Source organism: Natator depressus, chromosome 13, assembly GCF_965152275.1.
Source record: "Natator depressus isolate rNatDep1 chromosome 13, rNatDep2.hap1, whole genome shotgun sequence".
Taxonomy (NCBI): domain Eukaryota; kingdom Metazoa; phylum Chordata; order Testudines; family Cheloniidae; genus Natator; species Natator depressus.
Window position 1 is genome coordinate 19680529 of NC_134246.1, and position 12798 is coordinate 19693326.

A 12798-nucleotide genomic window follows, 5' to 3' on the forward strand; every position below is an offset into this window, starting at 1 on the left:
AAGTCACAAACAGAACTCTCCCTACTACCCCCAATTGTAGTGACAGTCATTGACTTCTCCCAGCCGGAGTTTAAATGGCAACACAACTGAAAACTGGGAACATGGGTCCAAAGGCAGACATCGGATCCCTTCATCATAAGCCTCTCATTTCATAAGTCATATTATCCATGTTACTGTTGATACGTGAAGCTCCAATGTGAGGGCAATTTAGAAAAGGATGTGGCAAATTGCCGGCACGATTATGATGCGTCCCACGCTTCCTCTTCTTGGGGGGGTTCAGGGCGCAGTTTCCTGCCCTTGAACTAGGGTATCTACTGTCCCACTAGTAACCCAGAGAAGGGTAGTGGAGAGGGAGGGACCCGGGCCCACCCTCTACTCCGGGTCCCAGCCCAGGGGCCCTAGGGATAGCGGTAAACCACTTGAACTAGTGCTTCCTTCCTCTGGACTACTTCCCTCTCCTGCTCTTCAGCTTGTGGGGCTTCCCGCCCTCTCTCTCTGCACAAGCCGGGTGTATCTTTACCTAGAGTCTTGGTCTTCTAGCCAGCTACGGCACTTCTCCAAACTGCACTCTGCTCCAACTCCAAACCGCTCTACTCCAACTCCTTCCCCTGGCTGATTGAAGCAGGGGGGTTTTATCAGGTGACTAGCTTCAGGTGCTGTAATTGGCTTCAGGTGCTTTTAATTAATCTATAGAAACCTTTCTTCCCTCTACAGGGAATAAGGCTTCTCCTCATCCTGAGACTTACATATCTCTCCTATATCACTCTCCTGCTGCCTTCTGGCCATGCTGTAATCACAGGGAGCATTCTACTTTAATGCCGGCTGAGAAAGCCTGACAAATTAGAACTTTTGTTCCTTCCGTGTTTCTCTGAGTCTGAATGAGATGCTGGCTTTCAGACAAGAACACGTCAAATCCTTCAGGTTGAGACATTTGGACTTTGAGACCCCACGCATAGGGAAGCTAGATATCAACTGATAAACTGTTACTTTCCATCCTGTTTTATCAGCCTTTAAACTACCTGGATGTAGCGTGATAAGCAACTAATTGATTCATCTTGTATAAAGCAGGTAAAACAATTGCACAAGATGAAGGTACAGCGGCTTGATTAGTGCTCATGACAAGGAACTTCAGCATGTTAGAAAGGATAAGAAACTGCTACGCAAGTAATATCTTATGAATAAGTGCTTAATGGAAAGATGATAGCAAGTGAGAAACTGCATGGATTTCAAAAATGGCACTGGGCATTTATGCAAGGGGACACCGATTATGAAAGTACAGAAGTTCAGGGCCATGCAAAACAAAGTATATTTCTTCCATACTCTTCCCCTCGCTCTCAAGTTTTTGCTTTCACATTAGGACATTTGTAATGATTCCCATGACAACCACAGATGGCAGTCGGACTGTTAACTACAACAGTATACCCCTGAGATATTCCTGATTCTACCTCAACCAAACACCTGACACCCACACTATTTTTAAAGCCAGTGTCCTCTCAGGCTGGGTTCCTGAGCACCCTCAGCTCCCACTGACCTATGCCAATCATGTAACTTCTTAAAATACAAACACCCCTAGAGTCCTAAAATCCTGAAATATAGATGGGAGATATTTGTATGGGGCTTCCTTTTTAAGCTACAGCAACATCTAGTTAAAAAGAATACATTTGAGGAAAGAAATCTCCTCCAATATCATCATCTTAGTTTATTACAATGGAAAAAACTTTGAATATATTTTTACACTGTTTATCTAATTGATTTAGTTTCTGCATTTTACTCAGCTGGAGGCAGTGAAGATGCACTAGCCGATTTCATATTTGGTATGGAGTTCTGATCCTGCAAATCAACGTAAGCAGGCAGCCCAATGCAGTCACTGGAGCAGTCATGCAGATCTGAATGCATGATCATTTTACCACCAATTTCACTTTGTGGTTCTGTGCACCAGCTCAACGCTGAAGAACCAAAATTGTAAATGCCGCTGGAACACATTGAAATAAATACATCTCTTTATACTTAAATCCTGTATATACTCTATAATTAATTTAAAAACCAAATTAAAAGTAATATTTCTACTATGCCAATAAAACACTTCTAGTAATTTTAAGACATGGTTTTTAAGCCCTACAGGCCATTTTTGGTCTGAACTACTTGCCAGAAAGAAAATGATACAAGATTTTTCAAGAAGCTAATTGAACAAACCTCATAAGCCTTCCTATGCTCTGGGAAGGTCTCAGCCACCAACAACTCATCCCCAGCCAGGTCTATGGCTACCACCGTATTGTTCTGGTATTTCTTACACAGCTCCACCACCTCCAATGACCAGCCTGGAAAGAAGAGCAGCAGGATTCAGGAAAAACATTCCACCAGAGTCACCCCTGAGCTCTTGTCCAAACCGATGTGGTTGTTCACCAGGCATTGGACAGTATTGGAAGACAGGATTTTGGGCTGGATGGACCATTGGTCTGACTCAGTATGGCCGTTCTTATGTTTTTATGAATAGAAAAATTAAGTTCATTTCCAGGATTTCCCCCAAGTTTGAAGCCCTATAAAAAGCAACAAAACCCTAGAGCCAGATTTACAGACCAGAGCCAGAGAGGAAGAGCCCCACCAACAAGTGAGCTCACTGCCTGTAAAGTTGGTAGACATGACAGGTTTTAGCCCTGGTTATTAGGCCTTCCAAGGGAGAGCCCTTCGTTATCATTACAGCCCTTGACAAGAGCAAAACTCCATGAGTCAGCCCCAGTAGATTGTATTACGTTGTTACTTTGCACTTTAGAATGTATGTGCCTGACTATATAGTGTGGGAAGAACTGCAAACCCCTGCTTTCTCATTATCACAGGTCAGACAAAAGGGTTGGGGATGGGGTGGGCAGAGAGATCCTGTTTAAAATGGAAGGGTCATGCACTAGATGGATCTACACCCATACTACCATCATCTGGAGTTACACTCTGGGCATTAAGTGCAATGGCAGAAACATAATAATCCTAAGAGTTAACTGCTATTTCACTCTTTTCATCCATAGATCTGATAGCGCTAAGTCTAAAAGAAGGTAAAAGTATTATCCCTGTTTTATCGATGAGAAGACCAAGGCACAGAGGAGTGAAGTGATTTGCCCAAGGTCACAGAGCAGGTCAGGACAAAAGCCAGGATTAGAACCCAGCGCTCCTGATCCCCAGTTGGGTGTGCTAGTTATTTATGTACTGAGGTTTGTACTAACGACGCAAACAAGCACCCATCCCAAGCTCTAGACACCATTTGCAAACCCTCAGAAGAACGATCCATACATTGCACTCTAGTTTTCAACTCACTTAGGGCATTAACCTGGCAGCAACGTGAACAAAAAAAAAAATCAACCCAACTAAACCATTCCTCCTATACGCAGCTGGGAAGACCAAGACCTACATAAAAAACAAAACAGCATTTAGCTGGGCACAGGGCAATCATTGCTCAGAGCAGCAGGGGCATTGTGTCTTTTAACATGTGTAGAGAAAATGATATTTTCCATACAAAGAAGCAGTATAAGAAAAAGAGCATCAAGGGACAGGATTCTATTCCCAAGGCCACATTTGACTATGGAGGGGGGTGAGGAAGGCCTTTTCTTCCACAGCAGTGCATCTGAAGGTGCCAGATGAGATCCCTGCTTACCCCTTTGTAAATATTCCTCTCCAAGTCTAGATTTATAGGAAGCAATTAAAAAAAGATTCATCTAAACCACTTTCTAAGGACTACACAACCATCCAGATTCCCTGAATGAAAGTGTAAGCCCACGGACAGCCTGCTGTGAGGATAAGCAAGTTTCAATGATGCCAATGGATGGAAACAAGCGGTTCTGCTTTGGAGATGGAAGAAAATGCCACTCTCTCTTAGGAGATAATGAAGGAAAAGATGAAAAGTCCAGAGGTGAAGAATTCAGGTGCTCCAGGCTCCACTGGCAGATTAAATTTGGGAATGCTGCCAACAGCATAAGGAGCACAGCAGTTCCCTCTTAAAGCCCTTACTCACTGCCCTTTGGGTTTGTTTAATTTTTCTTGGGGGAAGGGAGAAATCAGAGAAAACTTCTAAAGATATTAAACTAAAACGGGCAGAGGAGGGCAGACAAAAAGGTGTGGTCAGCTCCAAGATTAAATTCAACACAGCCCAGAAACACAGAGGGTGGCAGCAACAGGAGGGCAGAAGTTATGAAAAACTATTCTAAAAAGAGAGAAGTAAAAGCAGTAACTGACTAGGAAACATGAGGCTTTTCTAGATGTGTCTGTCATCTCATTTAGTCTTTCTGAAGGACCTTCAGAGTTAAGACAGCAGGGGACACACTTGCTGAAGGCCCCTAACAATGCACCTGCAGCACTGCCTGGCTTTCAGGGACAAGGGCTCTGTGGCATAGACACTATAGAGTTTGCATGTGGGCAAACAGATGAGCTGGCAAACCTAGTGGGCGCTCATTCATTGGCCCTTTAAAAACACAGCCTGGAATGGAACCTGAAAGGTTTTTCTGTAACTATATGTGCTTCGTGGCTTGGAAGTGATGGGCTGATCACAGTTACAGGAGGGAAAAATAGAGAACGACTGCATCTGCCCAAGTAACAGCAATCTATGCTTTAACTGCTCAGAGAAGAGAGTCTACACACTACCACACTGAGCATGAGGTCTATGATGATAGCCAGAGGAAATTATGGAAGTGACCACTCACTACAGAAACACCTGCCGCTAGTTTGGATCTGCAAAAAGAAAAGGAGTACTTGTGGCACCTTAGAGACTAACAAATTTATTTGAGCATAAGCTTTCATGAGCTACAGCTCACTTCATCGGATCACTTCATATAGGATCATTTCCCACCTTTTTAGATATAGACCTGCCAGACATTACTAGTATGCCTTTTCATCACCCATCTACTAAGTATCCCGAGGCAACTGTTTAGCAAGGATTTCAAAATGTCAGTACATGCCTTTGTTTATAAAAGGTTAAGTTACTGCAAAATTGTTTCCTAGTCTTCCTGATTGTGCTATTTCTAGAATGCAGCAGGTCAAGATAATATAGAAAATTGGCTGACTTACCATATAACCCCTATTTTAGATAACGGTATCAGCTGTGGATAAGTATTTTATTTATAGAAGTCAATGAGTTTAAGGCCAGATTTTAAAAGATATTTAGATGCATTAAAATGCGGATAGGCACCTGGTGGGATTTTCAAAAATGTTTAGGCACCTTTCGAAATCCCACTAGGCACCAGGCTGCATTTTCAGGCACCTACATACATTTAAAATTTTGGCCTTTAGTGAACGTGGCTTAGTGTATTTCACCTGTTTTTTGGACCTGGTCCTGCATAGAGTATGGAAACAACAGGTTTATTTAGTTAGCCCTCATCATAACCAGACAATGGAAGTGCAGTCATTATATAATTGTTCTCCTTGCCCATGGAATGTTTCCAACTTGAGCATCTACTCTGCAGCTTTACCTGAAGTACTGCCAGGTATCTTTGTTACTGCTTTTAAGTACTGATCATTTTTGTTCTACACTGTGCTTTGGGATGGTGGGAACAGCACTATCTGATACACATTTCCAACCCAAAGGAGTCCAGAAATTTGTTTCATTCTCAACTAGGAGCTCAAGTTTCCCCATCTTTCTCATGGAAGGGCATAATACTGAACGAGGTTCCAGTATGGACTGAAGCAGTGTATTTCAAGGGTTTGGTTTGTTTAATACCAGAATTAGAAGAAGGCATATTATACATGGTATTTCAATACATAACTAATAGTCTCTTCACAAGCAACCTATCTTCCCTGAATCCCAGTTATAACAAGCAATCCCTTAACCAGGCCACATCTCCTCTAAACCCAGCTGGAGCTGTCCTGCATCACTCTACCCAGCTCTTGGTTTTTATTTTAAAGCTAGCTGCAGGAAATGGAAATGAATGACATCCACTCCACTTAACCTCTATTTCGCATCCACAAATTCATTTCTTCAAGGCAGGCCCAATGTTTCTCCCTTTTTCACCTTGTATCTTGTCCTAAGGGGTACTAAACACCAGGAGAGAACAGAGCCAGAGGCAGCCATGCAGTGAGCCTGAAAGGCCCCCATGGAACATTTCTCCAAGTCCACACAGCCATCACCTGCACATGGGGTCCACCGTAGACACTGCTTCCCTCCTAAGGGGCCCTCTCAACAACACACTAACAAAAGAGTGACATTCAAAGCTTCCCGATGGGAGGAGTGGGGCCATAGAACTAGAATACATTGCTCTCTTGGGTTCAAACACCTGACATGGATTGTGTGTATTTCTAAAGAGACAGAAATGCCACAAAGCAGTCTTTGCTGCTCTAAGAGCTGCTGCTTCCAACTGATACGCCAGAGCACGTACCCTACCCCACAAAGTGCCTTTGACTAACCTGGGCACAACTCTAAGCTGGTTAGAAATTGCTTTTTGCAGAAATAGGAAAAACTGAGCTGGCATCCTTCAATCTTGAGACTGGGGAGATGTCAGATTTACCCCCTCCCCAGAGAGAAAAGACCTGGAAATCACTGAGTGGGTATGAAGAGTGTCTTCTCCTCCCTCCGTCTCTCTCTTCCACCAGCACCTACATGGGAAATAGCCATCACCTTCCCACGGCACTTAGACAACATTCAAACCAGAACTGAGCAACTGATGCTTCCCTAACATTTCCCCAAAGGATCGCAATTCAAGGCATTTCACACACCCCTCAAAGGGTCAGGAAAGGAGGGAGCAGAGCAGCAGGTGAACTGTAATACATTACTTGGCATATGGCGCATGCAGCACAGAATAGACCTGGCTTTGATGTTGAAATTCCTTTCTCCATCCTGTAATCCCTGATTAACAAGGTGAACCACTTCATCCGGAGTGAGGTCGCCCCTGTGGGAAGAAAACTTAGAAGTTAGCTAGCAAGCTCGTGAGGTTCGACACCCCAGCAATCCCAGAGGAAGAGAAACTGCTTCCCTAATGTAACATCACTGAGCTGGCTGTATTATTGCTGTATGCTGTAAAATACAGGAGAATCCAAACACTGCCCAACCAATGTGACCACACTGGCAAAATGCCAGAAAGCTAAGGGCCAGATTTATATAAAAAAAAGGAGTACACTGCACCCCTTCAGAGCAAGAGGGAGCATGGTCTGCCAGGAACTGTAGTTTCAGGGCCAGATTTATAAAGGTTTTTAGGCCCTTAGTAGCATTTATAAAAGTGTCTAAGCAGGTTAGGCCTCTGACTCCCTTAGGTGCACCTGTGAATCTCCCTTTGCACCTATATGCAGCACTAGCCTCCTTTGTAACTGAGGTCCTCAGTGACCCACATCTGTTTGGAGGATGAGGAAGGCAGCACTGCAGAGCTGCGTAGGATGCAAGTTGGCCTGAGAGATGCACTTTCGCAAACCCCGCGCTAGATCACCGCATTTCTTTAAATAAATGAACCAGTTTGCCAGCTGGGGAAGAGGAACTTTTTTCCTTTTGGCCAAAAAGTCTTAAGATGCAGAGCTTTGCACTATCCTGGCAGCAGTGAGTGGTGTGACACAAAAAGCAGCAGATGCCTCAAACCATGTTTTGTGAGAAATCCCAGAGCTCTTCTTGCAAAGCTCGGTGCTGGTTTACTTAGCGACACGCTGTTCTAAAGAGCACAGATGACATAGAAAGATAGACTGAGAGCTACAAGGGCTGCTCCCAAAGGCTCAGCCCACTAACCTTGCTGATAGAAAAGGTTACATTGTGGTTGGGGTGGGGATGTGTATCTGAACTGTGGTGACTTCTTGAAGGGGGAGCAGCTTAAGCCAAAAATCTAACAGCTGTTTCCCACAGGCAAGACAATGCCCCTGGGGCAATTTGTCCTCAGAAGAGGGCAGCAGATGGAGCAGTTACCAGAGGAAGAACATTTTTAGGGGGGAAGGAAAAGCGTACACATAACTATTACTGAATTCCAGATAGAAATAAAAGGTGTGCTGCCTCCCTCCTGTCCTGGGAGCAAAACTGTGTTCTCCATTTGCTGGTCAGTGGCTTTCGCGCAGATCTCAGCGTGCTGTGTTGGCACAGTCTTACACTTTATGGATTCACTTACTCTTCTTGGCCCCATGGAACAGGATGAACTTTGCAGTTGGCTAGGAGGTGAGGGCTGTACCTGACCTCAACATAGATGACACCTTCTTTTGCTTTCATTTCTACAAACTCATAGGCTATTCTTCTCACAGCATCGCGGTCCCCCCTGTAAGGAAAAGAACAGGATTAGTCTGATTTATGAGTTCTCAGCAACTTATGGGCTGCTGATCAACAAGATAGGGGAGAGTGCACCTGCTGAGGGTCTGAATGCTTCCCAAGAGGCATCCCCGTCTCACCAGCACATGAAAATTCATCACACACTTAGAGAAATTAGAATGCAAGAGTCCTTTGGCTTGGAAGTGACCTATCTAGTGAGTCATTTAGCTTCTCTCCCTGCATGGTGCCAGGACTGACTGCATCATCTCTAAACCAGCTGGGCAAAAGCCTACTCCCCCACTTCCCAGGAACCAGTGATTTTTTTCAGATAAGCAAATAAAATACCATGATGTTATCAATCATCATTATCATAGTAAAGGGAAATGAATACATTTTGTAGCTTAGAGTCTCCCAAGCAAGCATTCTCAGGACCATTCAAGCCCCAGATCGGCAATACTAGCTTGCAGACGCCCGAGACCGATAAGAAACTTGCAGTGGTTACCAGGCAATAAGTTACTTACGCAATGGCAGGCATGTAGAGAGCAAACTTTTCTAGAAACTGGGTGAGAGTGAGTGGCTCCGTGTAACTGATATGCTGCAAGAGGTTTTCAACAGTGTCGCCAGGGAGCGGAATTCCTCTTTTCCTAGAAATAAATACACATTTCACTGACAAGGATTTGGGTTACACCTTTAAATAGAAACATAGTCCATACTGCTGAAGCCTGCTTTGAGTCTATTTCTCCACAGAACAGATACAGCACAGGCAAAAGATAGCTCAGTCTTTTAAAAAATGCCTCAAAAATATGCCTCAGGAGCCCCACCGGATAAGAGAGGAGACTGAACTCTATCAACAATGCAGCAACAACAGACCCAGAACTATCCAAAGAAATAGAACCAAAACAGAACCTCTCTTTTCCTGGTGCCTTGGTACTTCCTGGTCCCGGAAGCATAAATGCCTAATTATTTCACGAAAGTAATTTCCCACCCCAATTATACATAGTCAAGAGCTGCCAACAAACATCGGATTACATGTCTAAACTGAGCCACGGAACCTTCTCAGGACTGCCGATTGCTAGTCTCCAAGAGCTGGTCAATCCTTAACCTTTCTGCTGAGGCTGCCAACAATAGACAACAATTGTGATGTGGTTTCTCAGATATGGAAATCTTTACACTGTGAACCAAGGCTGACACCCAAGCCCCTTCTCAGAGAAGCCACCAAAGAGCATCCAGATAGGAAAGCCCTTCCATTGCTACCAAAAGTGGGCTGTCTCTGAGCTTGTGAGCTGGAGGGGAAAAACTCCAGATCTCATTACCGAGTACTTGGCCTTCTCCAGTTCCAACAGCCAACTACATAACCTATCTGCAGGAAAATACCGTGACTGATATTGCTCCTCTGCTCAATGTACACACATGTTTTATTGCTCTGTGGTGTAGGAAATCTACACTACATTCAGAGTTCAAAGGCAGTTACCACAGATTAAGACCCTGGCACTCAGCATACATCATTCATTACCGTTAAGGATTACTCTTTCCACATTGCCCTTTCCACTCTGATGACACATCGTTTGTCCAGTTTAAATGACAGACACCTCCAAGCCACGCCCTACATTGAACACTGCCTTTCCTGAGCCCGTGAACAGGCCCTTATCCTATCCTCATTCAAATCCTTCCTGCAGGCCTTTCTCTGTCTATGGTACACTTAACTACAGTGGGCTGGATGCAGGGTAATTTGGGATCGTCTACACATATAAAGATATAAGACTTAGACACACTAGACTGTGTGGAAGTCAACATATGCACCATAAAAGGTGGATGAGTGAAGTCAAGCCTGACAGAATTCAAACCTGTGCTTTTAGGGAGTCTAGGCAGGGATTGCAAACACAAGACTTAGAGCACCAATGCAGAGTCTCTCTCACGTGTCACTACAACGTTGCATTATTTGGATGTAGTCAAATTGAGTCAATCACCACCCAGCAACTTTATTTATTTGCTGTTTGATCTGTACCAAGCAGTTTTCGTGTCACGATCACGAAGTCATGATCACAAGCAGCATTCTATGCTTGGGGCCAGATTTTCAAAGCAGACTCCTAGACTGCACCCACAAAATGCTGTCCCTGCACAAAAACCAACATGCATTTTTGCTCTACCCTGAACTGAGCACTATATGTTGGGAGTGGTAGTTTTTGTAGGCTCCAGCTTTACAGTAGATATAAAAATAGCTCCAGTCACCTCCATTTATACAAGCATGGGGCAGCCCTGGGCTCCTGCCAAGTTGCAAGCACAGTTCCCTCAGGTGCGTGAAGTACGGACACTCCCATTTACAAGAGTCAAGAGAATCGCCCAGGTAACCATACAACCCAATCACCCACATTGCCATAAGGAAGTAGAAGAGCTCCAGAGAGTCAGATGTGTCAATGAATCCCTCACATGCACAGGATACCTATCCATACACTGAAATCTTTAACCCACTCCTTTGATCCTACAATATGTATAGATGGGTGAAATCAAGGGGAATTCTTACACAACATACCAAAGGGGCATCCAGCAATTAATGAGAAGGATTTTCTTGATGCACCTTCTGAATATTTATCTTGGCTGCATCGCAGAAACTATTGCAAGTTCTGAAGGCACCTTAGTCCTGGCCTGAGAAGTAATTTTTTTTCCCCACACAAAAATATTTTATCAAATCCTCCAATCCATCCATTTTAGATGATGCCACATCTGTTCCATTTTTACTGGAAATTGCGTTAATGGCTAAAGCCCACACAACTATGTTGAAGTGTTATTTGTTGGGACATGGGCAAGAACCTGCAAAGGCTGGTTGTTACATTCAACCTAATCATGACGTTCTTGATAACAGGGATTTCCGCCATACTTTAGAAATCTGGCATTGTTTGCCAATGTCCTTTATCTTTAAATGAAACTTCTTCCAGGTGTGAAAGTTTATGTTTATCTTGTTTAAAATTATAGAGCCAGGTCCTCAAGTTGTTAATTATTTACCTTGCCACTCATCAAGTGTATGTGTCAATTAACCAGAGTTTGCCTCCCCTACAGAGCCCATCTGCTCCTTCTTGCTTAAGCCAGCAATGAAGCCATAGCACTGAAGATTTTTCTTGGCAATGGGTTACATCTAGAGTGAGGCAATTTTTTTTTGCACAGAACTCTTTTTTTCCACTCCAAAACAAAAACAAAAAACAACCCCACAGAGTCAGGTCGAATTTGGTGTTCTGGAGAAAAAAGTTTCAACTTTTCTTCATTTTGGAATTTCCCTCAAATTTAAACAGATTATAAAATTTTCAAAATCAAAACCAAATGTTATGGCTGACATGACACAAACCGTTTTTTCCAACATTTCAGTTTGGCAAAAATTTCAAAACATTTTCTTTTCAGGTCAACCCAAAACTATTTTTTTTTCAGATCTGCTCCTGAACTGAATATCCAATTATTTACACAGCCCTAATTATACCATCGGGTTTTGAGATGGCAATGCAGGATCAAACAGAAAATTTACACTGAGTGCTAAGAGAAAAAAACCCCTGCTGAAAACACAAACACTAGCATTAGTAGTGTGGCAAGTACAACTGACCCAGCCAATTGCTTTCTGCAGACCAGGGACTGGCAGTCAACTACAAGGGACAGCTGGTGGCAATGCTGGTGAGCTAGGGTTGTTTGCACTTTGCAAAACTCTATTAATGAGACAGAACACTGCGCTGTTTTATGTATATATTTAGAAATGGACTCATAATTCACTCTTTCTAAATTTGTTTGAAAGCCTGACCACAAAATCTGTTTCCTCATCTAACCTGTTCATGTTGTTGTTTATAGCTCTGTTTGGTTTGTGGCTTATGAGCATAAGGAGACGGGCACTAGGTCACTATTTGGTGACATATTTGACACCAATTCAATCCAGTTTCCCTACTACACTACTAGAAAGTGGTCAGCTCTGTGCATCATGCACTCCGTCACAGTGCTGGTTTACACTCCGACTAGGACATGCTAGTGACAGCCATTTGTTGTTTGCACATTTCAAGCAGAGTTTCCTGGACGGACATGGACAGTAAACTTTTGAGAACTGGGTGGAGACATACAGTGCTCTATAGGACAGTTTGGCTGGCAGGGCTCAGTAAAAAAAAAAAAATCCTTATCTTTGTCAGGTAAAATCATGCTAATGGAAAGTATTATAATTGTAAGTCACACAGGACTAATCAGCAAGGACAGGGCCAAATTCTAGGAATTTTCTTTTTTAAACAGAGGTGCCTCTGTCCAGGAAATCTTTACAAATCAAAGCACCCAGCTAAACACACTGAAGCAAATTGATATTTTTAAACAACTCACTTGCCAAAGTATAAGATTGTTTCTGGCTTAATGGCTCCATCCAGGTGGACATGAAGGTCTACCTGTAATAATAATAATAATAAAAAAAAAGACAAAGAACAATGACACATTCATAAAACTGTGAAAGTAATCTCTGGATCAGAATATGCTACAAATATAGCCAGTGTGGTGGAGTCACAAGATGGGAGCTAAAAGAGAGAACACAGAAAGCTACTGAATATAGAAAAGAAACATAGTAAGCGTATGGGGGGTTTTTTGTTGGTTTTTTTTTTAAATGT

General features: G+C 43.2%; 1 protein-coding gene across 1 annotated transcript in view; it reads right to left on the reverse strand.

Annotated features, from left to right (window-relative positions):
* The window catches only part of LOC141997661 (adenosine deaminase-like), a 36570-nt gene that overhangs the window by 8667 nt on the left and 15105 nt on the right, over positions 1-12798 (reverse strand). Inside the window, exons 3-7 of the mRNA XM_074970093.1 lie at positions 12521-12582; positions 8707-8829; positions 8052-8195; positions 6745-6860; positions 2194-2318 (exon numbers count right to left, since the gene is read on the reverse strand). Coding sequence (XP_074826194.1) covers positions 2194-2318; positions 6745-6860; positions 8052-8195; positions 8707-8829; positions 12521-12582 — 570 coding nt within the window. The remainder of the gene's footprint in view (positions 1-2193; positions 2319-6744; positions 6861-8051; positions 8196-8706; positions 8830-12520; positions 12583-12798) is intronic.